The 27,270-nt window shown below is 44.2% G+C and overlaps 1 protein-coding gene across 1 annotated transcript in view; it reads left to right on the top strand.

The window, feature by feature from the left end:
• Positions 1-27,270, top strand: part of LOC122558121 (1-phosphatidylinositol 4,5-bisphosphate phosphodiesterase delta-3-like) — a 69,000-nt gene that overhangs the window by 9,405 nt on the left and 32,325 nt on the right. The window contains exons 2-4 of the mRNA XM_043706439.1: positions 15,956-16,105; positions 19,135-19,363; positions 22,012-22,141. Coding sequence (XP_043562374.1) covers positions 15,956-16,105; positions 19,135-19,363; positions 22,012-22,141 — 509 coding nt within the window. The remainder of the gene's footprint in view (positions 1-15,955; positions 16,106-19,134; positions 19,364-22,011; positions 22,142-27,270) is intronic.

The raw sequence follows: 27,270 nt of genomic DNA, 5'->3' as shown, positions 1-27,270 counted from the left end.
AACTTTATTGCTGGAACAGCACAGCAGGTCAGATGCTGCCTGACCTGCTGTGCTGTTCCAGCAATAAAGTTTCAGAATAGAGGTATGGACTATTTTCTAAATGGGATGAAAGTTCTGAAGTGTAAAGAAACTTGGGAGTTCTAGTCCAGTATTCTCTCAAGGTAAACTTGCAGGTTGAGTCATTAGTTAGGAAGGCAAATGCGATGAAGGCATTTATTTTGAGAGGACTTGAATATAAAAGCAGGGATGTACTTCTGAAGATCTATAAGGCTCCGGACAGGTCACATTTGGAGGATGTGCACAATTTTGGGCCCCATATCTCAGGAAGGATGTACTGGACCTGAAGTGTGTACAGAGGAGGTTCACAAAAATGGTCCCAGGAATGAAAAGCTTAACATATGAGGAATGTTTGAGCACTCTGGGTTTATACTCGATGGAATTTAGAAGGATGTGGGAGGATCTAACTGAAACACGCAGAATACTGAAAGGCCTGGGCAGAGTGGATGTTGGGAAGATGTTTCCATTGGTAGGAGAGACTAGAACCTGAGGGCACAGCCTTAGAGTAAAGGGAAGACCTTTTGGAACAGAGATAAGGAGAAAGGTCTTCAGCCAGAGAGTGATGAAACTGTGGAATTCACTGCCACAGAAGGCTGTGGAGGCCAGGTCATTGAGTCTATTTAAGGCTGAAATAGGTTCTTGATTTTACAACCAGATCAAGGGTTACAGGGAGAAGGTGGGAGAATGGTGTTGAGAAATCTATCAGCCATGATTGAATAGCAGAGCAGACTCCGTGGGCTGAATGGCCTAACTTCTGCTCCTGTGTCATATGGTCTTGTAAGCCCTTCATCAGGATTGTGGAGGGGGAGGGGTCTGAGATAAATAGGGGTGTCGGGATGGGGCTGTGGGAAAGTAGACGATAGATGGATGCAGGTTTGTGATGGGGAGGGTGGCGCAGATAGGTGGGAAGGGAGATGGACAGGTCAAGAGGCCGGTGCCGAGTTGGAGGGTTGGATCTAGGATGAGCTGGGGGGTGGGCCAAACCCACAGACACTTCCAACTAGAAGGACAAGTGCAGCAGATACAAGGAAACACTGCCATGTTCCCCTCCAAGCCACTCACCATCCTGACTTGGAAATATATCACCGTTCTTTCAGTGTAAATCCTGGAATTTCTCCCTTAACAGCATTGTGGGTCTGCATTCAGCACATGGACTACAGCGGTTCAGGAAGACAGCTCACCCCCACCTTCTCAAAGGGCAGCTCGGGACAGCTAATAAATGCCGACCCAGCCAGTGGTACCCATGTCCCATTAAAGAATTTTTTTTTTCGAAAAAGCTCTTCTTTTGGGATTGAAGGTACTGATTGAGGCAGAATGGAGCCATACAAAACCAGGTCGATAAAGTGTGACGCTGGAAAAAGCACAGCAGGTCAGGCAGCATCAGGACTCGAGTCCTGATGAAGGGTTTAGCCTGAAATGTCGACTCTCTTGCTGCTCAGACGCTGCCTGACCTGCTGTACTTTTTCCAGCACCGCACTTTACTGACTCTGACTTCTCCAGCATCTGCGGTCTTCACGATCTCCTACTCCCACGTAAAATAGGGAAAAGACCAGTGTTTGAATCCAGGTCAGTGTTGGACTCATTGGTGTAATAGATGACCAGGGAAAGGCTTTAATTGGCTTCAGGGAAGAGTGTTGCTGGATTGTGTGTTTCATTATAAAGTCAGTTTGATTCCTGACTGTTGTGACTGAAAGTTCCAAGTGAGACTCACTGACCATTGGCCAAGGTGACAGGAAAGTAACTGCGATGAGGGGAAGCTCTTCAAGCAATTTTTTTTTTGAATATTTTAAATCCAGATAAAGCCATAGAATTTTTATTAGGCAGCTGTATTGAAGATTATTGAATCAAGGTAGAGTTAAGATACAGCCAATCATGGTGTCCAATGGATGCAGTATTGAACAACTGGGTATGACCATTCGCCACCCAGACCGAGCTAGAACACACAACAACAGCATTGGGGCCTGCTCAAGACTTTATTCCCAGATCATCCTGAAATTTGAAGAAAGCTCTGCTTCTTTCCTGTACTCCAAATCATTTTTAAACCCTGCTCACCTCTGACAATAAACAGTGTGAACCTTTTCCCGCGTATGGAGTCGGGTATTACAAGGGGGCATAGCTTTAAATTAAGGGGGGGTAGATATAGGACTGAAGTTAGGGGTAGGTTCTTCACTCAGCGAGTCGTGAGTTCATGGAATGCCCTGCCAGTAGCAGTGGTGGACTCTCCCTCTTTATGGGCATTTAAGCGGTCATTGGATAGGTATATGGAGGATAGTGGGTTAGTATAGGTTAGGTGGGCTTGGATCGGCGCAACATCGAGGGCCAAAGGGCCTGTACTGCGCTGTATTCTTCTATGTTCTATGTTCTAAACTCATCAACTGCTTTGTTACTAAGATTTTTCTTTATTTGTTTATGGACATTGCTATGAATAGACGACAAAGATATTGTACATACCTTTCAATCCAAAACCACCACTTCATTGAAATCTCTCACTAAGGGCAGTCTCCCTATAGGCCAAGACAGTTTTTTTTTAAATCTCTACAGATCTCCCACCTCTCATTTACCTCGTCAGTGAGATTACATATTCCCCAACCCTTATTCCTGCATCCTTTACAAAAAGTTTAATCTATTGCAGACAGAGGGACAAATTGCTAATGTAATTGTAACATAATTGACTGTCATCTACATTTCTGTCCTTTGTCATCAATAGCACTTCTCGAATTTCTTTAGTGGAGAAATTTTGTTCTGTTTAAAGGAACACAATAATGTCCGGCTCATTTGAACTGCAAATTCACAGATATTCCAGATTCAGTTTCATCTATGTTGACAGCTTAATTAATAATGAGGATATTTCATTGGACACTACATTTGTGCTAATGAAGTTATTGATTCTGGCTATTTTAAAAGAAATAACCAGTTATTTAAAAAAAATTATGTATTATCGCCTAAAGCTCAAAGCCAAGCCTCTGCCAAACAGTTAACATTTTCTTCAGGATGTGGGCCAGCAGACCATTGTAGTTGCTGCTGGTATGGAGACTCAGGACAACAAAGTCCCAGTAGACCTAAACTGAGTAAGGGCACTCATAAGCTGGTATCTGGGCTATACAGACATTGGTTAGGCCACTGTTGGAATATTGCATGCAGTTCTGGTCTCCTTCCTATCGGAAAGATGTTGTGAAACTTGAAAGAGTTCAGAAAAGATTTACAAGGATGTTGCCAGGGTTGGAGGGTTTGAGCTACAGGGAGCTGAACAGGCTGGGGCTGTTTTCCCTGGAGCTTCGGAGGCTGGGGGGAGATCTTTATAGAGGTTTACACAAATAAGAGGCATGGATAGGATAAATAGGCAAAGTCTTTTACCTGGGGTCAGGGAGTTCAGAACTAGAGGGCAAAAGTTTAGGGTGAGAGGGGAAAGATATAAAAGAGACCTAAGGGGCAACTTTTTCATGCAGAGGGTGGTACATGTCTGGAATGAGCTGCCAGAGGGTGTGGTGGAGGTTGGTACAATTGCAACATTTAAAAGGCAGTTGGATGGATATATGAATAGGAAGGGTTTGGAGGGATATGGGCCGGGTGCTGGCAGGTGGGACTAGATTGGGTTGGGATATCTGGTTGGCATGGATGGGTTGGATCGAAGTCTGTTTCCATGCTGTACATCTCTGACCTATACCTATAACCTAAACTGGGAACCTTTACAACTTCAGTTCCGGTCTCTTATGAGAAGCAGCTGGTTCAGTTGCCACTGATTGTAATAAGAGGCTCAGGCCCAAGGTTGATGGGGTGACATTGGTTGAGAAAGATTCACCCTTGATTGGCTCAACATTTTTGATTTAGAAAATGGCTGGTTGTCCAATTGAAGTCCTCATTAAATACCCAGAAGTCCCTGAATGTCTAGGGATTATCAAAGGAGGAGCCAAGGCCATCTTGCATGTTTACCAGGAAGCAATTCCCTGATTCTGCAAGTCCGCCCACTGCCATTTGTGTTGTGGGCAAAAGTAGATGCAGAAATCAGGAAGTTGGTAAGTGAAGGAATAGTCAAACTAGAGCAGTTTGTGGAATGGGCAGCACCAATTGTGAAGCTGACTGGTTGGTTCCCCTTTGTGGGGATTTTAAACAAATGGTAAACTGCTTCTCGCAGTTGGGCAGTTATCAGTCCCACGCATTGGGGATTTATATGTAAAGCTAGCAGAGGGGCTGTCCTTCATGAGGTTGGACATGAGCCATGTGTGTTTGCGATTGTGGTTACATGAGGATTCCTAGGAATATGCTACAGTTAATACCCCAAGGGATTTGTACCAATGCATGAGACTGCCATTTGGGGTATTATCAGCCTGTACAACTTTTCAGTGGACTGTGGAGAATATTTTACAAGAACTAGCCCAGTTTGCCATTTATCTAGATGACATGCCAATAACCGGGGAGACCAATAGAGAATGTGACCTTAGCCATTTTTCCAAGGTGGGCATTTGTGTTGGAAGGGAAAACTGTGGGTTCTGGACACCCCAAATTACCCATTTGAAGTCCCCAAGTGACCTAGGAGGACTTCAATTGGACAGCCAGCCATTTTCTAATCAAAAATGTTGAGCCAATCAAGGTGAATCTTTCTCAACCAATGTCACCCCATCAACCTTGGGCCTGAGCCTCTTATTACAATCAGTGGGAACTGAACCAGCTGCTTCTCATAAGAGACCAGTCAATAAGATCGGGCTAAACCCGTTGGAAGATAAAGTGAGGGCAATCAAAGGTGTCCCAGCTCCCACATCAGTACTGAAGTTTGAGTCTTTGCTTGGGCTGGTGATTTATTGTGGAAAGTTTATACGTGACCTGGCCTTCATCCTGGCACCTTTGCATCGACTCTTTTAAAAAATGGTCAGCCTTGGAAATGGTTGCAGACCCAAACTTTCAGGGAAGTGAAGAAACCGCTGTCATCCTGTAAGATGTCAGCATGCTGATCCCTAGCGAGGTTTGGGGTTAATGTTGCGATGCCTCCCCGTGCAACACTGGGGTAGCATTATTTGGCTCAATGGAGAGGGACACCCAATAGTGTATGCATCCAGGACTTTAGCTAATGCAGAGCATAAATGCACCCAGACAGAGAAGGAAGATTTGGCGGTCATATTTGGAGTCAGGAAGTTCTACAAATACTTTTGTGGATGTAAATGTGTAATAATAACGGACCACAAACCCCTGCTAGGTCTGCTTCAAGAGGACAAGGCAGTGCCGCCCATAGCTTCAGGCTGAATTCAGCCTGGACTCTAATATAAGTGCTTGTAATTACAAGTTGGAACATTGTCAAGTAGCAAGCACCGATTCATTGAGCTGCCTCCCACTGGCAGTTACACCACTGATGGTACCACAACTAGAAGAGTTTGTTATGGCTTTAAACTTCTGGACACATTTCCAGTCAGAGCTGACAGTATCAGACCTTGGACGCAGAAAGAGTCAGTCTGGTAAAACTGAAATAGCTGGTGGTGATGGGGAAACCAGAACAGTGACCTTTTTGGACCTGGAGAGCTTCTCTTGATATCAAACTGTGCCCGTTCCTATTTGATTATCAGACCACCCCCTCGTGCACCTACAGGGATAGTTGCAGCAGAGTTATAATAGGGTGGAAGATTCTGCACCCAGTTAAATCTGATTTTCCAGACCTGGGGGGGGGAGGGGAAATGGGTGAAATGGCATCAGGAACAGCATTGCCAGTCACAAGACTCTGCTAATTGAGAGAGACTGGTTACTTCAGGGATGAAGGTAGGTGTGGGAACCACGGCAATGGCCCTGCGTGGGTAAGAGCTGCGGTCAATGTGAGGTCAGGCCTAGTGATGTATAAAGTTCGGGTGGGTACGATGGTCCTGAACAAGCACATGGACCAAATGAAAACTGCAACCTCTCAAATGGGACAGGAGTAAAACATACCAAGCTTCTTGACAAGCCTCTCCCACTGTTCCAGACCCCATGGGTTCTCCCTCTCTATAAAGTGTTGAAGAGATCTTGGAATCTGAAATGGACGGAGTGGATGTTGCTACCTTGATGTTCTTGCTGCCTGATCAAGAGAATGAATTTCTTCTGAGACCCTCCGGGCGCAAGAAGGAAGTTACTGTGTATTATACACCTCCCGTGTCTGAGGCAAAGTCTAAGGAACCTGACCTGGTGCTAAAACACCCCAGGAAGAGCTACAAAAAAATACAGCCAGCGTTCATCCTCTGACTCAGAGGAAAAGGGATGTAGTGATTGTAACAAGGTCAGCCACAGGGGTATCCTCTGAGGATCAGAGTTCCCCGATTGGTCCAAATAACAACCCCAATGAAGGAGCCCTGGCTGACAGATAAGAACAGGAGTGTCAGCCATCCTGACACTGAGCTGGCTCTGAGGGAGCTGCATCAGTGTCAAGGACTCTCTACGTGGGTCACTTGGTGATTGGGTACTGGCCTCTGTGGAGTTACTTCAGTAGTGTTACTTTGAATAACATCTGAAACATCAGTAGACTGTACTTTGAGCATTTCTGGGGTTTATTTGCTTATGACAAATCCTAAATTCTCTTCCTTCTCAAAATTGTCAGTAACAATTCTGTTAATCACACTTGTCTGTTCATCCCAGACCCACGTTGTAACTTCCACTGATCATGAGGCTCCCTTTCACAAAGTGGGTGGGTAATTGTAACCCAGAATTTTGTTTTGATTTGACTGTCTTCTGTGACCAATGTTATACTGCAAGTCGTAACTGTATGTGAGCAGAGTTCATACTCTTATAGGAGGGCTTTATTTCTGTTATCTGCACTCCATAACACTCTCTCTCCATTGAATGTTAGCTCCTCATTTTTATATGCAAAGTTACCTTGAACTAATATATCCATCATCTGTTCCCTCATTCTATGAGGCAATCCTTCAGATAATATTATTCTCTGTCCTTTTAAATCTGCTGTGCTGTGCTCTTCTTCCAGTTTAAAGAATAATCCTTGACCCTCCCATCCTTTAAAACTGCAGTCCATCTCCAATCAACACTTTGCTCTTATTCAAGGTCCACCATCTACGTTCATTTCTCCTGGAACTCTGTTTGAATCCCTCCAATTGGGTATTGTCCCCCCCTCATACTATTGAAACAGCTCTTGTCAAAGTCACTGTGTGACAGAGGTAGGCTTTCACTCTCTCTTGATTCTTCTTTGAGATAATTGATTCCAGCCACCTTCCGCCAATCCCTGTCTGCTTTAAGGGAGTTTAATGGGGGAGGGAAGGGGTTGCGCTCTCATAGTTCCATTCTTGTCTGACAACTCTGAATCAGACTCCTTTGCAATAACTTGTCTTCCTGCTCTCCCGCTGATACCACTAGGGTCTCCCGAGGAGCAATCCTTGCCCTCATTCTGATTCCCATCTACATGCTGCCTTTCGGAAATAATGCCCCCCCCCCCCCCCCTGAAGGCACAGTGTTATTTTTACGAGAGCATCACCCTCTCTCGACATCTCGACTGTTGCTCAAGTTCTGAGGCTGCTTATTCAACGCCCAGTACTGGATGAGCCAATATTTCCTTTAATGAAGTCTCTGGAAGATTGAAGTGACTGTTTAGTCCCCACTCAAAACTCCACTCTCTAACTATCCCTTTTCCCAACAACAGAGGTTAAAGCAGACTGTTCATGGTCTTGGCATCAGAATTAATCCTGAGGTGGACTTCTGTATGTATGTTCATGCTAAGGGTTCCAATTTTCACCTTCATATCATTACCCAAACCTGCCCTTGTCTCAGCCTGTCTGAAACCCTCATTCATGCTTTGTTATGTCTAAGTTTAACTACCCAACAAATTCCTGGCTGGTGCCCCACAATCTATTCTTGGTCACTTTGAGATCATCCAAACCTCTGCTGTCCGTGTCTTACCCCGCACCAAGTCTTCTTTCACTATTACCCTCGTGGTGGCTATCCGACATTGGTTTCTGGTCTAGCAATAGAGCCAGACAGCACAGAAACAGACCATTCAGTCCAACCAGTCCATGCCAACCATAATTCCAAAATAAACTTGTCTCACTTGCTTGGGCTGGCTCATGTTCCTCCAAACCTTTCCTGTTCATGCACCGATCCAAATGTCTTTTCAACATTGTAATTGTACCCGCACCACTTCCTCAGGAAGTCGTTCTGCACTTCGTTTTCAAATCCCTCACCCTCCTCACCTCTGTGATCTCCACCAGCTCTACAACCCTGCAAGGCCTCCAATGCTAGACTCTTGAACCTCCCTGATATTTAATCACTCCTCCATTGCTGGCGATGCCCCCAGTTATCTGGGCTTCAAGCTCAGCAGTCCTCTTCCTAACCCCCTCCATCCCTGGAAGTACATATTCAGTGTCCTGTACAGTGAGGATTCATGTCAGGAAATTAGTCTGGTTTTCGTGCCTTTCTAGGTACTGGGCAAGAGTCGGGAGCCAATCCTTTGGAAGATGACCCTTATCCCCAGGAATCACCCATGGAGTTATGGATGTGCTTTGCTCAGGCCCTGGGGGAGGTTCCCCACTTTATTATATTTCTGGCTAGTGTCCTGAAATCTGAGGTGAATAGGGATGAAGTGGTGCCTCTTGTTTCTTTACCCAGCCCCTCAGGTGGTCACAACAAAGTTAATTTGAAAACTAATTGCTTTCCTTTTCACCCAGACCCAGCTTTAGGCTTCTTGAGTTAACAAAAGTGAGTTTATGAATTACTAAACACCAAGGATTAGTACTCAACACAAGGAGTCAAAAAGAATAAAAATAAGTTTAATATTAAAATGTTTAAAGATTTATTAAAACCAGATATAGGGCTAAATGTATGATGAGTGGGTAGTTGAATGTTGCAGCTGTTCCAGTGGAGGTTACAAGTAGCAAGTTTGCAGTTTGGTTGAGGTTCTGTTGTTCTGATTCCTTTTGGTAATGAATCTCTACATTCTGGGTGACAGTCAGTTGTTTTGACGTGTTTCCTTTATTTCTTGGTCAGGCTTGTTAGCTCCAAGCGCTGAGTGAGAGAAACGTTTGGACCTGCACTGCAGTGGTCACGAGGAGATAGTTCTCTAACACTTACCTTCACAGAATGCGAATGCATGAATCCCAGCTGGGGTGCCTTAACCCACTCAGTCCCACTAGCATATTCCAGTAGAGTTGATATTGGCTATTAGCTGTTGTCCTTTTGTGTTTGTCTATTTTGTGACAGGACTGTGCCTTTGAGAGGTGTTCTGTGCTGTTTCTCTGTGGTGACAGGTGTACTCAGTGATGCTGAAATGTCTCTTTTAGACCGGCTGTTGGTAAGCAACTTTTTAATTCGCACCGGATGATTTTTAAAAAATGAAAAGTCATGAGGGTAGGGTCAGGGCTCAGAGTCAGGAAGGTTTTTTGTTTTGCTTTCATTTCGTTGAAGATTTCTGCTGGCTGGCTGCTGGGCTAAAGCTTGATTTGCTAATGTGAAGCCATCTAGTCAGAGCCATAGAGATCAAAGTTTGTGTGAAGATTTGTAGCTCGGGTGCTCGTTGTTGTGGTTCTGTTCGCTGAGCTGGAAGTTTTTGTTGCAAGCGTTTCGTCCCCTGGCTAGGCGACATCATCAGTGCTTGGGAGCCTCCTGCGAAGCGCTTCTTTGATGTTTCCTCCGGTGTTTATAGTGGTCTGTCCCTGCCGCTTCGCAGGAGGCTCCCAAGCACTGATGATGTCACCTAGCCAGGGGACGAAACGTTTGCAACAAAAACTTCCAGCTCAGCGAACAGAACCACAACAACGAGCACACGAGCTCCCAAAAGGGAACATCTTTTAGAAAAAACAAAGATGATAACTATGTCTGGATGTTGTATAACAAGTCTATGGGACTGGTCTCCCATTTTTTGGCACATTTCCTCAGATGTTAGTAAGAAGGATTTTGCAGGGTCAACTGGGCTCATTGCACTTTTGCTGAGTGCTCCATCTGATTAATATTCTTAGTACTGTTTTGTGTAGTGTTTGATACAATGAGTGGCTTACTAAGTCATTTCAGAAGAAAGTTAAGATTAAGAAAAAAAAAATCACTTTGTACTTGGCCTAGAGTCATATATGGGCCAAAATAAGGACAGCCATTTCCTGAAGGAAGTTAATGAAGTAGGTTTTTTTGACAATAACAACTGATACTCGTTTTTAATTCCAGAGTTATTTCATTTATTGAAGTTAAAAAAATTAAGGCTTCAGGTCTTTAATCCATATTTCTGGATTCCAGTCCAGTAATATAATAACTCTATTACCATATTAGCATGGCTTCTCAATAATGTGTTAATAAGTACAAAGTTATCATGTTCTGGAAATAATAATATGGATACTTACTTCCAGCAAGGTAATAGGATTCTGTCAACACACCCTTGAAATAAAGTTCACACCTATCCTTTAACTAGAAAGTGGTCTTGAACTCCAATTAATGTTGCTGTGGTTCTGTTCGCCGAGCTGGAAGTTTTTGTTGCAAACGTTTCGTCCCCTGGGTAGGCGACATCATCAGTTCTTGGGAGCCTCCTGCGAAGTTGTTTCTCTGGCTAGGGTTTTGTCAATCGAAGTGAACAGTGCCGTCACGTCGAATGATATCATGGTTTCTTCTTTGTCTATGTGTATATTTCTGATGATGTCCAAGAATTCCTGTGTTGATTGTATAGAGTGTTTGGATCCGCTGACCAGGTGTTTCAGTTTCTGTTGTAGTTCTTTGGCCAGTTTGATGGTGTCCCTGGTAGTGATACTATGGGTCTGAGTGGGATGTCTGGTTTGTGTACTTTAGGTAATCCAACACCCCCAGATTCTCCCACTGTCCGAAGATGTGCAGGTTAGGTGGTTTGGCCATGCTAAATTGTCTTGAAGAAGGGCTAATGCCCGAAACGTCGATTCTCCTGTTCCCTAGATGCTGCCTGACCTGCTGCGCTTCTCCAGCAACACATTTCCATGCTAAATTGTCTGTAGTGTCCAATGATGTGCAGACCAGGTGGATTAGCCGTGGGAAATGTGGGGTTACAGGAATGCAGTCGATCTGGATGGGATGCTCTTCAGAAGGTCGGCATGGACTGGATGGGTGGAATGGCCTGCTTCCACGGTGCAGGAACTCTATGGTGATTATGACTGCTTTGTTGAGTTGCATTTTTGCCAACGGTTGTGTTTATGGGATGCTGCTTATATTGGAACAGTTGATGATTACCTTGTTAGATATTTCAATAAAGTTATGCTGCTTTTTACCTGTGTAGTAAAAATCAAGTGTTTTGTTTCCAGCCGAGTAGTGGACTAGTTGAATCATTCTGGAACATAGTGCTTTACACTTGCCTTAACATAAATATAAAAGTAAAGGGCTAGGCTTACTCTTTCCAATACTTTGGTGGAGAGGTGAGATGGAAATGTGTTGCTGGAAAAGGGCAGTAGGTCAGGCAGCATCTAGGGAACAGGAGAATCGACGTTTCGGGCATTAGCCCTTCTTCAGGCTAATGCCCGAAACGTCGATTCTCCTGTTCCCTAGATGCTGCCTGACCTGCTGCCCTTTTCCAGCAACACATTTCCATCTCTGATCTCCAGCATCTGCAGACCTCACTTTCTCCTCTGAGAGGAGAGGTGGTCTGGTCGATAACTTGTTGACAAAGTGTTATGTACTCTACAGGTTGGGTCATAATCCACAGCAGGATGGTGTGCTGTTAAGCAGAGGGTACCAGCTATTCATTATCTTGAGTGAGGGGATCACAACTCAGTTTGTATGGACTTGTCTCTTACCCTTTTTGCAGGGAGGTGTATGATGTTGCCCTTGCATTTTCTAGGTTTGGCATTTTGTGAATCTTCGTCTTCAGATAACCACTTAGTTTACATCCATGGCTGATATAGCCAAAGCTAGTTCTCTTTTTTAAGCGAAATACTTTTTTGTTGTTTTTTTTTTTGGAGGGAAGTGTTAAAAATGACCACCGTATTTCAGAGTTCTGACCCATGGTTATGACTGGTGTTGACCTGGAAGTCTCCAGGATAAAGGAATCATCATAACAGTTGCCTCAGAGTCAAAGGCAGAATGGCAAACAGTGTGTCCTGCGATCATTGTTCAATCCTGGGGAAGGGTTACTTGATCCGAAATGTTAACTCTGCCTTCTTTGCTGCCAGACCTGCTGAGTTTCCCAGACACTTTCTGTTTTTGTTTGAGCGGAGGTCTTCTCTTTCAGGAACCTTCCCACCCTGGTCTCTGTGCCAAAAGTCATGGACTCCCTGTGGTGTCCAATGCTAATGCCCTCTGTGCCTGCACAGGATTACTGAACCAGAAGGATTGGTTCCTTTGTCCCACTGGAATAGGGCACTGAGAGATTCAGCCCCATAGCTGATTCATTGGCAGATCCTGGGCTAACCCGAATATGTATAGGTTCTAGGCACCAATGAGAGTGATGACTGCAGTTAGGGTACTGCCCTGGGGGCTGAGAGACATCAGCACATTTTGGACTGTAGCAGAGATCTCCAAGACCACCTTCCCACTAGAGACATGACATTAAAACTGTCATGTGCGGGTGGCTGACCATGCAGGGGGTGAAGGGTCACCCTGTTCGTTGGCAAGTGTCTTCCGTCTTCCCCTTGAATCCCTGCCCCTTTCTTCTCTGCCCTTTTCCTGATCAGGAAGTGATGCTCCCTTTTGAGGAACCCCCACCTTGTAGTGCTGAGAAATTCCAACATGCTGGGACCAGCGATGGAGGCTCTGCGTCACTGGTTGAGCAGTGACTTCAAGTCTTTTCTGTTTCTCAAAACCTGAGGAATATGTCCATTAGCACTGTCGTTCCTGAGAACTGTATCCCCCACACCCCACATCCCAGCTGTTGAAGTGGTAGTTATTTATTACCTTGTAGAGTTCATTAAATCTGTTCATCAGAGATTGATGGAATGCCAGCAGTACCCCTGCCTCCCTACTCTCCTTCCCTTTGGCCACTTCCCAGAGTTGTGAGCATCACTTCCTCTGATGTCATCTCAATGCAATTTGCACTATGCCTCCCAAACCTCAACTCAGTCACAGGCTATAAGGATCGAATTCCAAGCTTCTGAGAAAAAAGATGGGTGGATGGAGCAATGATTAAAGAGTCCGAGGTTTACAGCATTCAGCCCAACTTGACCATGCCACCCAGCTTCTATAATTAAACTAATCCCATTTACCTGCGTTTGGTCCATATCCCTCCATACCTGTCCCATCCATGTCCTTGCCTAAATGTTTCTCAAGTGACAAAACTGGTACTCCCCTCCACTTCGACCTCTGACAGCCTGCTCCAGACACTCTCACCACCTTCTGTGGGTGAAACAATTGCCCCTTTGGGTCCTTTAACATCTGCCCCCCCCCCCGCCACCTTTAAACCTTAGGTTATGAAGGAAGACAGAGCATGAAAGGGGGGAACTGACAAGGAAAGAAACAGATAACCAAGGTCGTTGAGGGACAAAGGGGAGAAATGGAGTGAGAAAGCAGACAGACTGAGAGAAAGAAAATGCAGCAATGGAGAGAGAATTTTGAAAAACGACAGGACAGACTCTGGTCTCTGTAGGATGTGAACTGAAGGCTGATGAACTGGAGGGATTACGGTTCATGTGAACAGAGTCAGAGTGTTGGGATGTGCAATATCCAATCTAACATTTGTTTTCCTAACTTAACACAAAACCTTGAAGTGTTTGAGTACTATACTCTGCCCAGCTTTAGTCCCTTCCCCCAGTGAATTGAGTTGCATTTAGTGTCACGTGTACCGGGGCACAGTGAAAAGCTTTGTCTTGCGAGCAACACTGGCAGATCAGAGTTAAATAACATCGATAAGTAAATAATAGGTAAACAGCGGCAAAAACAGAAACACCGGTACATGCAAATGCTAAGCGTTCGAGTCCATTCGGTATCTGAACAACAGTAGTGTAGAAACTGTTTCAAAACCCAACTGGTGCATGTGTTCAGGATTCTGTGCCTTCTCCCTGACATAGAGTTGTAGAAAAACATTGTCGGGGTGGGATGGATCTTTAAGAATGAGAGCGGTCTTTCCTTGACAGCGGGCCTTGTAGATGTCTTCTATTGATGGGATTGTCTGGGCCGAGTTCATCACTGTCTCTCTGTAACCGTCTCCGATCTTGAATGGTACAGTTGCCATACCAGGTAGTGTTACATCCAGACAGAATGCTCTCGATGGTGCACCTATAAAAGGCTATTCAGTCATGCCAAACTTCCTCCGCTGCCTGAGGAAGAAGAGATGTTGTTGGGCCTTTGTAACCAGTGTGTCTATACATGAAGAGTCCAAGAAAGCTTGTTGTGGATGACCACTCCCTGGAGCTTGACACTCTCCATTTGTCCCACCTCTGTGCTGTTAATGTGTAGGGGGCATGAGGAACATCCCGCCGAAAGTCAATAATGAGTTGCTTGGTTTTGCCGGCATTGAGAGCTAGGTTGTTCTCAGTGCACCATTTTTCCAGGTCTTCCACCTACCATCTGTAGTCTGTTTCGGGAGCCTTTGGGAAGGTTTCTGGATTGACGTTTAATTCGTTGAACTCTGTACTGTTGTAACTTTGTGATTAAACCCTCTCATGTTCCACCTTATCCCCTAATCCTCAGTTGCCTCTTTTTCCTGTTAGCCCCACTCCAGCCCTGTCCTGCATGGGGTCAGACGGTATGAACAAGTGCCCTGATAAGATCAAAAACAAATATTGTCTTTCATAACATGCTGCTTCCCAACGATGCTAATGACGTGTCAATTCCTCACGACACTGGCTGCAGGCACAAAGAAAACTTTGTCCCTGTCTCCGTACTTGCACTGTTTGATCAATGGGCCATTGTGTCCATATTCCAGGCTCAGGAGCAGGCTGCAATTACTTGTAATGCTAAAAGTTCATTTGATCAAATCACACAGACAGATTTTACATTCTGAATGCAGATGTAGTTTTGGAGTCTTGGGGGTGTCTAGGCATTCTGAGGAAACCGTATGAATATATGGTTTGTCATGGTAACATGTAGGCATCATTCTCTCAGTTAGGTGCTTTAGCATTTGAGTCTTTCATGTAATTTCTAAGTGGTGTCAGAAAATGGCATGGCATGTGTTTACAACTTTCCATGCGGCCCACTGTGCCAACAGAGCAGTCTGTAAGGAGCACAGAATCAGAGAAGACTCTCGGTATGTTTACCCTGTCACTGGGTTAGGTAATGGACTGAGTTATTTGCGTGGTGAAGTTAACTGTCTCCTCGTCCACTCATCTGCTTATCAGTGTCTGTAATGGTCGCCCTGTCCATGTTATGAGCAGATCCCAGGTGAGGCTTCCCAAGTTATTATGATTGATCATGAAACAATCAATTTCAGGATTCCTGGCTTTTGCAAGTTGAAATCCTTCTATCTGTTCTGGTGATGGCTGCCTGGCAGTGTCATTCTTATCTGTATCCTTTATCACTCCATGGCTTGCTGGCTAATCAGCTTTTAACACTCCGAGCAAGAGTCCTTCTCCCTGCAACACAGGGCTGACTTCAACGCTGGGCTTCCTTCTTTAGCTTTGACCATCAGAACACACTAGTGCTCAAACCCAGGGAAATACCTGAATTCATGAACACATCTTGTCTGACTAGCACACCCAGACCAGAGTTGCCATTAGTTTTGGTATATTCCTAAAACACACACACTATCTGCAGGGTGTAGCTGTACACTTACAGCTGGTAATAGTCTGCCCTTGTTACTTCTTTCTTCTACTCCTCTCTCTGTTTAAAGTTCCCCTCACACTCCAGGTGCAATATTCCAATGGTCCCACCGCAGACTTTTCCAGCCTCTAAATTTACATTCATGGTATTTCTTTTTGTCTGTGGTAGTCCTCTTTTAAGAAAGAAAAACATATTTTGGAATCAAAAGTTAAATTGTCCGTAACTCTTCTAGGTTCAGTTGTTCGTTATCTATGGCCACTGTCTTTTTTTTATATTTCGGAGATCTTGACCTTTGCCCTCCGGTCTCTTTCAGGGTTGCAGGATGACGAAGACGTGAAATTCATGTTAAAAGGCAGCAAGTTAAAAAAAGTCAAGTCCGGTACGTGGAAGAAGAATCGACGATTGAAACTGCAGGAGGATGGTCTGTCCATTTGGTGTGAGTCCAGGAATAAAGCACCCACCTGTGAGTATCCCCATGCAGCCACCGTGATGGTGGATCACTGAGCGACTGAGAGTTATCCAGGACTAGCAGATCAAGACTGTTTCCGAATTCCTGGAGATAGCACCAGCTTATTGATAATAATGGTTTTCTGGCATTTTTGGAGTTCATTCACCCATTAATGCAGCTCCAGTTTCCTTTTCTGAAGATCACTACTGGATTTGCCCTCCATGCTTTCACTACTATTCTGCCTTTTAAGCCTTTGTTCTGTCCAGTAACTGATTACTAAGAGACCTGGTCACCATCAGGCCCTCCGTTCCCAGTGCCATGTGAGGAATATCTCATTTGTTCCATCAAAGCTGGAGGAAATTAGAGTTCCCCAGGATTCTGAAGGAGCTGTTTCCTGATAGAACAGTCTCCCTTTCCAACAGCAGCACACCACCAGTATATACGAGCTGTTTGTCCATGAGTTTATCTGGGACGTGTTAACACAACGCGTAACTTAAATGATGGGACTGACTCAGGAATACCCAAATTGGAATTTTTCAACGTTTTTTGTTATTGTCCATCTTGTGCAATGGTTGTACATTTTTTTTGGAAGATGTTTCATTCAGTAATGGGTAAATAAATTCGGTTTTGTTTAAAACCGTGGTTGGGCCAGCTGCATCCCTCCTGGAATATCCACTTTACACCTGCTTGAAACATGTATCATGGGCCTTTCACATGTCCATTTCCTTTGTAGTTGTCTATCCAGAAAACCATGAGAAATTCTAAACCTTTTTTTGCAATTCACCTGACTGTTGTTCATCTCATTTACATCTGACTTGACATCATACAGGAAGTGACCATGCCAGAACTGGACCTAGCCTTTGTTATGGATCAGACCCTAATGTTTCTAGTTGTTTTAAGCAGGTGTATAGTGGATATTCCAGGAGGGATGCAGCTGGCCCAACCACGGTTTTAAACAAAACCGAATTTATTTACCCATTACTGAATGAAACATGAATAAAAGAGAACTGAATTTAAAATAACTTAACCAGTATGAAAACCCAGTCAACTTTATACCACCTAATGATGCTGTTCCAAATACTTAGAATATCCCCATAAACATCCCCTTTTCAAAAAAAAGGTAAAGCAAAAAAAGGTGAAATCAAACCCCGGTTCTTCCTGGAGATGTCAGAGAGAGAGAGAGGATCAGCACAGAGCTGTTTCTCAGACTTGACCAGCAGCTGCAAAATAAACCGTTTGCTAAAACCAAACCAACCCTGAACTGGGAGAACTGACCAAGCTCCTTTCATTGTGCTAGTGTTTAAAAAAAAAACACTTAAAAGTTTCTTCAAATTGATATTTCCAGTCATTTCAGAAATTCTGCCTTTACGACTCCTCTGAAGAAAATCTCAAGGACAACATAAGCTTGTCAAAGGAGGAGTATCGTCACACCTTCTCTTTGGGAAGGACGCATTCCAGGTCCCCACACAACAACAAGTTATAGCTCCTGCAGTGCGATTGGCTGAGATGCTGAGAACATTGGAGAATTTAATCGTGCTTTCTGTCATTTTAAATAATGGCCACCAGGACTTTAACTCTACATCCAAAATGAATATTTTAGTTTGCAACTTCCATCTCTTTAGATGAGTATCAGCTGTTACCAGATCAAATCTGGGTCAGTGTGGGATAGGACGCAGGAATGAAGCTTGATAGAGGTGTACAAGGTAACGAGAGGCATAGGGTACATAGCAAGAGGCTTTTCCCTCGGATGGAAATGGCTATCGTGAGGGGGCATAATTTTAAGGCGATTGGAGGAAGGCTTACGGGAGATGTCAGGTCGGTTCTTTACACAGAGTGGTGGATGTGTAGAATGTACTGCCAGCAGTGGTAGTAGTCAGGCATTAGGGACATTTAAGCAACTGCTGGACTAGTGCATGAATGGCAGTGAATTGAAGGGTGTCTAAGTTATGTTGATCTTCGATTAAGATCCTGGGCCAAAGGGCCTATACTGTGATGTATTGCTCGATGTTCTAAGCCTCCTATACATTTTAGTTAGAGAATGCTACTGGCAAACAAACCTTCTCTGTCTGCTCCTTTTTTTTTTTAAAGAACCAAGAACTATGAAAAGATGGCACTATAACAATAATCTAATGTTGTAAGTAATTTAAATTTGGTGGTGGGGGTGTGAGGTGAAATTGTGCCCATTGGTAACAGAGGGCCTTTGGTATAGCAGTGAGCAATGCATGCTCCCTCTCAAAGGACACCCAGGCATGGACATAGCCACAAAGGAGGGAGATCGTCAGTTATAACAACCCTCTCCATGGTTGCTGCCTGGACCTTTTTAATGTCCCCCCTGATCAGACTCTTCAGGATGTTCGCTGGTTCTCCCAACCCTCTGCCCTTATATTAGAATGCAGCTGAGAATATCAAGCAACCAATTAAATATAATTAATATCTACTTACAACCAAGAGGGGAAGTGGTGGGCAATGTGTTAATTGTTACCTCTTCTTCATAGAATCCCTGCAGTATGGAAACAGGCCATTCAGCCCATCGAATCCACACCGACCCTCTGAAGAGCATCCCACCCAGACCCAGACCCCTACCCTATCCCTGCAATCCTACATTTCCTGTGACTAATCCACCTAGCCTGTACATCACTGGACACTATGGGCAATTGAGCATGGCCAATCCACCCTAACCTGTACATCCATGGACTATGGGAAGAAACCAGAGCATCCAGAAGAAACCCGTGAGATGGGTTAATGGGGTAATTTGATAGCAGGTTACTCAGAATAAAGAGGGAGGTCCCAGATTCAGGCCCATTTGCTCCGAAGACATGTAACAAGATCTCTGAAAAAGTTGTTTAGTAAACATCTAAACTGAAGAGGGGAAGTGGTTAGGATAGGGCGAGTGGATTTGTGGTGTAGCAAGAAAATGGAGAGGTGGTAGACATTGGCTGAGCAGGGACCTAGCTGACTGCCTGCTGCAGAATCTTACCTGAGATTGCTGTCTTGTCAGAATACCTGGCCAGTCCGGTGCTAATCTCTCTTGTCCATTATTTCAGTCTCGGTGATGGATATCCGGGACATCCAAGAGGGCCATCGCTCAGAGGTGATGAAGAAACATGGCAGCAGCTTCTCAGAGAAACGGTGCTTCACCATCATGTTCACCAGCAGCCGTACAAACCTGGACCTGGTGGCTGAGTCGGAGGAAGAAGGAAGGCGATGGGTTCAAGGCCTGAAAAAACTCATCAGTCGAGTGGAAACCATGAGCCAGCGAGAGAAAATTGAACAATATCCTTTCTGATATTCTTCTGAGGAAGGTATAGAGTTCCGTGCTAGCGCGTCACTTGTCCATCAAAGACTTGGTGCCCGTCTAAATGTTTCGGCTTGCTGGTGATAGTGCTCAGCAATCATTAAAAACCAAAAATTGCTTCAACCGCATTTAGCAAATCTGGCCCAGAACAAGCTTCTGAGAAATAGATGGCCAGAATTTCGCAGTGTCAGACAGACTCCAGTTGTCTTTAAGAATGGCAGGTAACTCATCCTCATTCCTGGCATTGCCAAGGGATATGGGTGATGGGTAGCAAACCTGCACCTTGCCCTTCCGACTTGACCAATTCCATTGGGAATGTAATAGGGTTGTTAAGAAAACCTATGGTGTTTTGGTTTTCATTAACAGGGGGATAGAGTTGAGGAGCCACGAGGTTTTTAGATTAGATTTTTTTTTTACAGATTAGATTAGATTACTTAGTGTGGAAACAGGCCCTTCGGCCCAACAAGTCCACACCGACCCGCCGAAGCGTAACCCACCCATTCCCCTACATTTACCCCTTTACCTAACACTACGGGCAATTTAGCATGGCCAATTCACCTGCCGTGCACATTTTTGGACTGTGGGAGGAAACCGGAGCACCCGGAATAAACCCACGCAGACACGGGGAGAATGTATAAACTCCACACAGTCAGTCGCCCGAGTCGGGAATTGAACCCGGGTCTCTGGCGCTGTGAGGCAGCAGTGCTAACCACTGTGCAGTTCTACAAGTCCCTGGTGATACGTCACTTGGAATATTGTGTCCAGTTCTGGTCGTCCTACTACAGGAAAGATAGAGGCTTTGGAGAGGGTGCAAAGAAGGTTTACCAGGATGCTGCCTGGACTGGAGGGCTTCTCTTACGAAGAGAGATTGACTAAGCTCAGACTTTTCTTTCTGGAGAGAAGGAGGAAGAGAGGTGACCTGATCGAGGTGTATAAGGTAATGAAAGGTATGGATAGAGTCAATAGCCAGAGACCTTTCCCCAGAGCAGGATTGACTGGTACGAGAAGTCATAGTTTTAAGATGTTAGGAGGAAGGTATAGAGGGGACGAGAGAGGAAGGCTCTTTACAGAGTTGTGAATGCATTGCCAGTGGTGGTAATGGAAGTAGTCATTAGGGATATTTAAGTGATTGCTGGACATGCACATGGGCAACAGTGAATTGAGGGGTGCGCATAGGTTAGGTTATTTTATTTTAGATTAGGAATAATCCTCGGCATAACATTGTGGGTTGAAGGGCCTGTTCTGTGCTGTACTTTTTTATGTTCTATGCCTATCTCATTCTTGAGGGCATGTAGTTCAGAGGGGGTTGTGACTGCTGTTCTAGAGTCAGGAACCTCTCTGGTTTGCTGGAAGAAGTCTTAATGCTTGACTGAGCTCCAAGGCTCTGTAATGCATTACTGCAGCAGGAAGTCTGTTTATCAAGGCTGAAGTAGAGTATTTGCTTTGTTTGTTTGACATTCTTGAGGTTGAACTAGGTTCCTCTGAACCATGTCCTTTGACCTATGTTTATTTGGACAAAATTTAAAAGCACTAGGAAATAAAGTGTTTTTATTCAGTAATGGCTTCTGATTGTCTGATGCATTTACAACGTTGTAAAAGCAGCAGAGTCTTTTTCCAGATTTTGAAGTGACTGTTAGTTTTGAAGTACATTTGTGGGACTTCTCTTCAGAATTATTTTATAGCTAATTGATTCTGTGGTACATTCTAGATGAGTGGGCATAGAAGGTGGCACAGTGTTTGAATGGGTTGAGGGCTGATAATAAATGAAGGTTAGAGGGTTTAATAGCCTTTTAGTACAACAAAATATCAAATGTTATTGGAAAAACAAGGTTCCTAGAGAGCTCGACAGGATAGGTGCAGAGAGGTTGTTTCCCGTTTTGGGAGAGTCTGAGAACAGAGAGTATAATCTCAGAATAAAGAGTCACCAGTTAGGACAGGTGAGGAATTTCTTCTGAATCAACCCAATTTCTGGAATTCTTTGCCATTGAAAGGCCATCAAGGCTGGGTCATGAAGTGTATACAAGGCTGAGACAGACTGATTTTTAATAAATCAGGAGTAAAGGATTTGTGTGTGTGTCTGGGGGTGGGGTGGGGTGGGGAGAGCAGGGGGTGGTGTGGAAGCAAAAATTACAAAAGTGGAGTTGAGGATGATTAGATCAGCAACAATCTCATTGGTTAGTGAGGCAGACACCCTAAGCGGAATGGCCTACATGTTTAGGCCGAATTGACTAGTTGGCCTCTGCACTCATTCAGTCACTCCCCTCCTGGCTTCTGAACTGCTTCCAGAGTCAGTGGGTTTGAAATTCACACTTTACTGATGAAAGCCTGGCCTTCCGGTCTTGTGTGTGTGTGTCTCTTAATTCGTTAAAAGGAAAGATGTTTTAATGTCAATAATAAAAGTAGTACAGTGAAGTACATTAGTGCATGGACCTACAGCTGGAGATCGAGCAGTGAACATGAGCTCTCCTAGACTGCAGTTTCTCTGAGTTAATAAGGCAGTGTTTTGTGAGTGTATTGCTTTCCTTCAGTCCTTGCAGCCCTGTGCATGTGCTGAAAGTGTATATATTACAGATCCGTTTCCTGAATCTCTCTCCCTGGTTGAGTTTATTGCCTTAATTCTAGCAACCTTGATCCATCAGCATCTGGAAAAGGCTGACAAAAACAATGATAACAAGATCAGCTTCAAGGAGGTGAAAAATCTACTCAAGATGATCAATCTCAAAGTCGATGATGATTATGTCAACTTCCTCTTCCAGGTGAGAGCCAGAACTGTGGAAGGTGAGAATCTGTTAATGTTTGCTTCCCCGTCACTGAAACTCTCTCCTTTCCTGTAGTGAGCGCTGACCCTTTGTCAGAGCGAATGATATCAAAGGGAATCCTGCCACAAACACAGCTGGCTATTGGACCGATGCCTTGCCATTGCCACTGGTTAATGCAACATTACTGCAATATCAGTTTTTGAGAAGATTTGTAGCTCTGGTTGATAAGTATGTAAGTTAGCTCGCTGAGCTGGAAGGTTTGTTTTCAGATATTTTGTCACCACGACTAGGTAACATCAGCGAGGTCTCCAGTTACCTAGTCGTGGTGATGAAATGTCTGAAAACCAACCACCTAGCTCAGTGAGCTAACTTACATACTTATTACTGCTATATTTATGTTTAAAGTCTGCATTTTGTTTTTCCGTACTTATTTTCATTTCTTCTTGTGCCTTTCACAACTTCAGGAGGTCCAGAAACATTCAGTAGCTGATGAGGTATTTCTGAGCTTTATCAGTGTTGCAATGCAAGAAACATGCTGCTGTTTTGCACAGAGGTCCCACAGATGCCTCTGAGATATACAATGTCAGTCTTTTTCAAACAGTATTGGTTGAGAGGGAGATTGTCAAGAGAGAACTCCTACTTTGTTATGGAATATTTCACATTCACCTGAGTTATCAAAAATAAGGATTTAATGTTTAATTTGAAAACAGCAGCACTCTGACAGTGTAATGCTCCCTCAGTGTAATGATGTTGGCTTTTCCCCTTTGGTTTTGTGCTTCAGTACTCCGCGTGGGGCCTTGAACCTGCAACATTCTAACTCCAAGGCAGAAGTACTACCAATGACCATAGCTGACACCCACTGTCTTATTGTAGCTGGGTGGGCACACATCAGGAGATTAGATTAGATTCCCTACAGTGTGGAAACAGTCCCTTCAGCCCAACTAGTCCACACCGACCCTCCAAAGAGTAACCCACCCAGACCCATTTCCCTCCAGCTAATGCACCTAACACTACAGGCAATTTAGCATGGCCAATTCACCTGACTCGCACATCTTTGGACTGTGGGAGGAAACCGGAGCACCCGGAGGAAACCCACACAGACACAGGGAGAATGTGCAAACTCCACACAGACAGTCACTCAAGGCTGGAATCGAACCTGGGACCTTGGTGCTGTGAGGCAGCAGTGCTAACCACTGAGCCACTGTGCCGCCCCAATAGATAGTGACCCGGACTGTCAAAATTAGGCAGACTGGGTGTGAGGTTCAGTCCTGATGTGAAAAAACAAATGCCTGAAAACCCCACATAGAAACATAGAAAATAGGGGCAGAGGTTGGCCATTTGGCCCTTTTTGAACCTGTACCACCATTCAAAATAATCATGGCTGATAATGCAATCTCAGTATCCCATTCCCGCCCTCTCTCCATCCCCCTTGATCCCTTTTAGCTGCAAGGGCCATGTCCAGCTCCCTCTTGAATATCTCTCATGAACTGGCCCCAAAAGCTTCCTGTGGGAGAGAATTCCACAAGTTCACAATTCCAAATGAAGAAATTCTTCCTCATCTCAGTCCTGAATGGCTTACCTGTTTATTATTTGACTGTGACCCCTTGTTCCCCCAACATTGGGAACATTCTTCTCACATCCAGCTTGTCCAGTCCCATCAGGATTTTATATGTTTCTATGGGATTCCCCCCTCATTCTTCTAAATTCCATTGGATACAGGCCCAGTCGATCCAGTCTTTCCTCCTAGGTCAGTTACATGTTTCATTGGCTATTATCATTTCAAGAGTTATTAAGGTATAAATCTTACCTTTTTTTTTCTTCTTCCAATGTGCTCTCCAAGGTGCGATTGAGGGATTGAAAATATACTCTATTAGATTTCTTTCCCTGTAGTTTAGAAGGTTGGAACAAAGCAAGAGACCGATGAAAAGATAGTGCTGTTTGTGTTGATAGCCATACAGCTAGCCATGAAAGTATTGCAGGAGAGATTTATAACTCTGAGGGAGCCTGTTTGCCTCATCATGTCTGTGTCAGCAATTTGTCAGAATAATTCCAAGTGCCAACCACCTGCTTTCTCCCCATCACTCTTCCATTTCCAACATGCATCCAAATCGCTACTGAAAGATACCATTTAAAAATGATTCCATGAGCTTTTCAAGCAGCACACCCCAAATTGTAGCAATGTGCCAAAAAGTCATCATGCAACACTGCATGAAAACAGTTTCTCCTGACTTCCTGTCTGATTTTGAACCCCTCTGCTCACACTGCCTTTATGTCCTTTATTCTAAGGAGAAAGATCTCAGCTTCTCTGCTGTCCAAGCTTTGTAATATTAATGCTACGTTGCTACTGTACTTGGGTTTTAGTTCACGCACAGATCAACTGAAATTTCAGAGTTTCTTTCTTGCTGTTCAGTTTCTGGTCAGTCTCATCTCCGTCAGAAACTGATTCACAGGTCATGAGTCAAAGATATTTTCCTGTCAGAGCAGATGCTGGAATCTGAATTGAAAATAAAAATTGCCGGAGACCACAGTGGGTCAAGCAGCATCTGTGGAGACACTTCATCGGATCATACGGTGTGAAGTTTTGGCATTGCAACGCTTAAAGCTCAATTAACCAAAAATTTTAAGTCCTTTTAATTTCTCCATTTGAAAGGAACGCTTTTGGAGTTGACCCTCCATTAAGGCATTGCAATGACTGATGTTTCAGCAGGCTGACAGAGTTGACACACTTGAGATTTGGAGTTTAACTTTTTGAAACAACAAAGTAAATAAATTCACTGTCTCCTAGCCATGTCCAAGGCCAGAAGCCTGGTGTATGAGGGATCATTAGAGAGTCGGGAGATCTTTGAAAGAGATGGGCAACGATGTGTCTGGATGTCCCAGATCCTATCTTTCTGAGAAGCCAGTTTTCCAGTGAGGAATGATCTGCGAATGGGGCCCGACTCCCATCTGTGGGAATCTTGAACTCAGCAGCACTCTTATTGAGTCAGTTTGTCTGTTTGATCCAACAGTAGAGTCACAGATCTTTAACAGAAGTGTAAATGCTCTTGAAGAGCACAAGGTTGATTCTGGAGTTGAGGGGGTTAGTTTATGAAGAGATTATATTGATTAGAATTTAGAAGAATAAGGAGGAGGGATCTTATAGAAACATATAAAATTATGAAGGGACTAGATAAGATAGAAGTAGAGAGGATGTTTCCACTGGTAGGTGAAACTAGGACAAGAGGGTATGGCCTCAAGATTAGGGGGAGCAAATTTAGGACTGAATTGAGAAGGAACGTCTTCACCCAGAGGGTTGTGAATCTGTGGAATTCCCTGCTCAGTGTAGTAGGTGACACTTCTCCATTGAATGTTTTTAAAGCAAAGATAGATTTTTTTTTGAGCAATAAAGGAATTAAGGGTTACAGTGAGAGGGTGGGCAAATGGAGCTAAGTCCGCAAACAGATCAGCCATGATCTTATTGATTGGCAGAGCAAGCTCAACGGGCCGGACGGCCTACACTTGCTTCTGATTCTGATGTTTTTATGTTCTAAGGTCTGCAGAGGTGTGTCATATAATAACACTCATTCAAATAGACAGCTCTTTAAAAATTGATATTTTTTAAAAAATGCCTTGTGTATGCGGTTGGTTCAACAATTCTGGTCTGAAAGTTCCAACAGTTAGCTATTGACATAATCCAAAGTGCTATAATTCCAGCAGTATTAATGCTTGGTTACTTTACACACTATATCATTATCACCGTGGGTGTATTGTAAGTTATCAATAGGCAGCTCAGAAGTTATTAAACGATGTGGAATCGTAGTTAGACAGGGTGGTGAAGAAGGTGTTTGGCACACTTGCCTTCATTGGTCAGATATTGAATGTGGGAGTTGGGAGGTCAAGTTGCGCTGTACAGGACATTGGTTCGGTCAATTTTGGAATACTGCATATAAATCTGGCTGCCCTTCAATGAAACGATGTTGTTAAACATGAGGGTGCAGAAAAGATTAAGGGTATTGCTGGGACTGGAGGGTTTGAGCTATAGGGAGAGGCTGTATAGACTGGGGCCTTTTTCCTTGGCGCTTCAGCGGCTGAGGGGGTAACCTTTCAGAGATTTATAAAATGGTTAGGGGCATAGATAGGTTGAATAGCCAAGCTCTTTTTTTTTCCCTAGTGGTAGGGGAGTCCAAAATTAGAGAACATAGATTTAAAGTGAGAGAGAAAAGATTTAAAGGGGACCTAAGGGCAACTTTTTCACCCAGAGGGTGATGCGTGCATGGATTGAGCTGCCAGAGGAAGTGATGGAGGCTGGTACAGTTACAGCATTTAAAAGGCATCTGGATGGGTGTATGAATAGGAAGGGTTTAGAGGGATGTGGGACAAGTGCTGGCAAATGGGACTAGGTCAGATTGGGATGTCTGGTCAGTGCAGTCAAGTTAAACCCAAGGGTCTGATTCAGTACTGTATGACTGTACTATCAGCTGTGGTTATGATTACAAGCCTGTTTATTTTAAAAAGTGCTGAGGGAATATACGCTAATCAGTGGGGCTTTTTAATATAATGAGCCTATAATCAATAATTAGAACTTTATCTCATTTTAACCGCTTGAGGTCTGCCTGTTAGGTTTGTTGGGTAAGTGGGCATGAAGGCTGTGAAGGCAAATGGCAACCTTTTAAGAAGTCACAAATAGGGATGAGTTGGCATAGAGGTTAAAGGACGAGTTGGCATGAGGGCAAGGATCATAATTTGATCAGGTTGGCATCATATATTGACATGGATGGTTTGAGAGGGCGTGGTTTTGCATGAGTTGACATGTATGGGCATGGGGTTATGAGGGGTGAACATCATAGGGCCTCTTATTTAAGGAAGATGACAGAGGTGAAGACCTTGAAAGAGTGAGGAATCCTTGCTCTGTTTGGCAATCAGCAATCCCCAGCCACCTCTGATCTTCAGCCGTGGCTGGAGAAACTAGACTCTAAGACATAGGAGCGGAAGTAAGGCCATTCGGCCCATCGAGTCCACTCTGCCATTCAATCGTGGCTGATGGGCATTTCAACTCCACTTACCCGCATTCTCCCCATAGCCCTTAATTCCTTGTGGCATCAAGAATTTATCAATTTCTGCCTTGAAGACATTTAGCGTTCTAGTAA

The sequence above is a fragment of the Chiloscyllium plagiosum genome, chromosome 16 (genome assembly GCF_004010195.1).
Source record: "Chiloscyllium plagiosum isolate BGI_BamShark_2017 chromosome 16, ASM401019v2, whole genome shotgun sequence".
NCBI classification, from domain to species: Eukaryota; Metazoa; Chordata; class Chondrichthyes; order Orectolobiformes; family Hemiscylliidae; genus Chiloscyllium; species Chiloscyllium plagiosum.
This window is presented reverse-complemented; position numbering and strand designations above follow the sequence as displayed.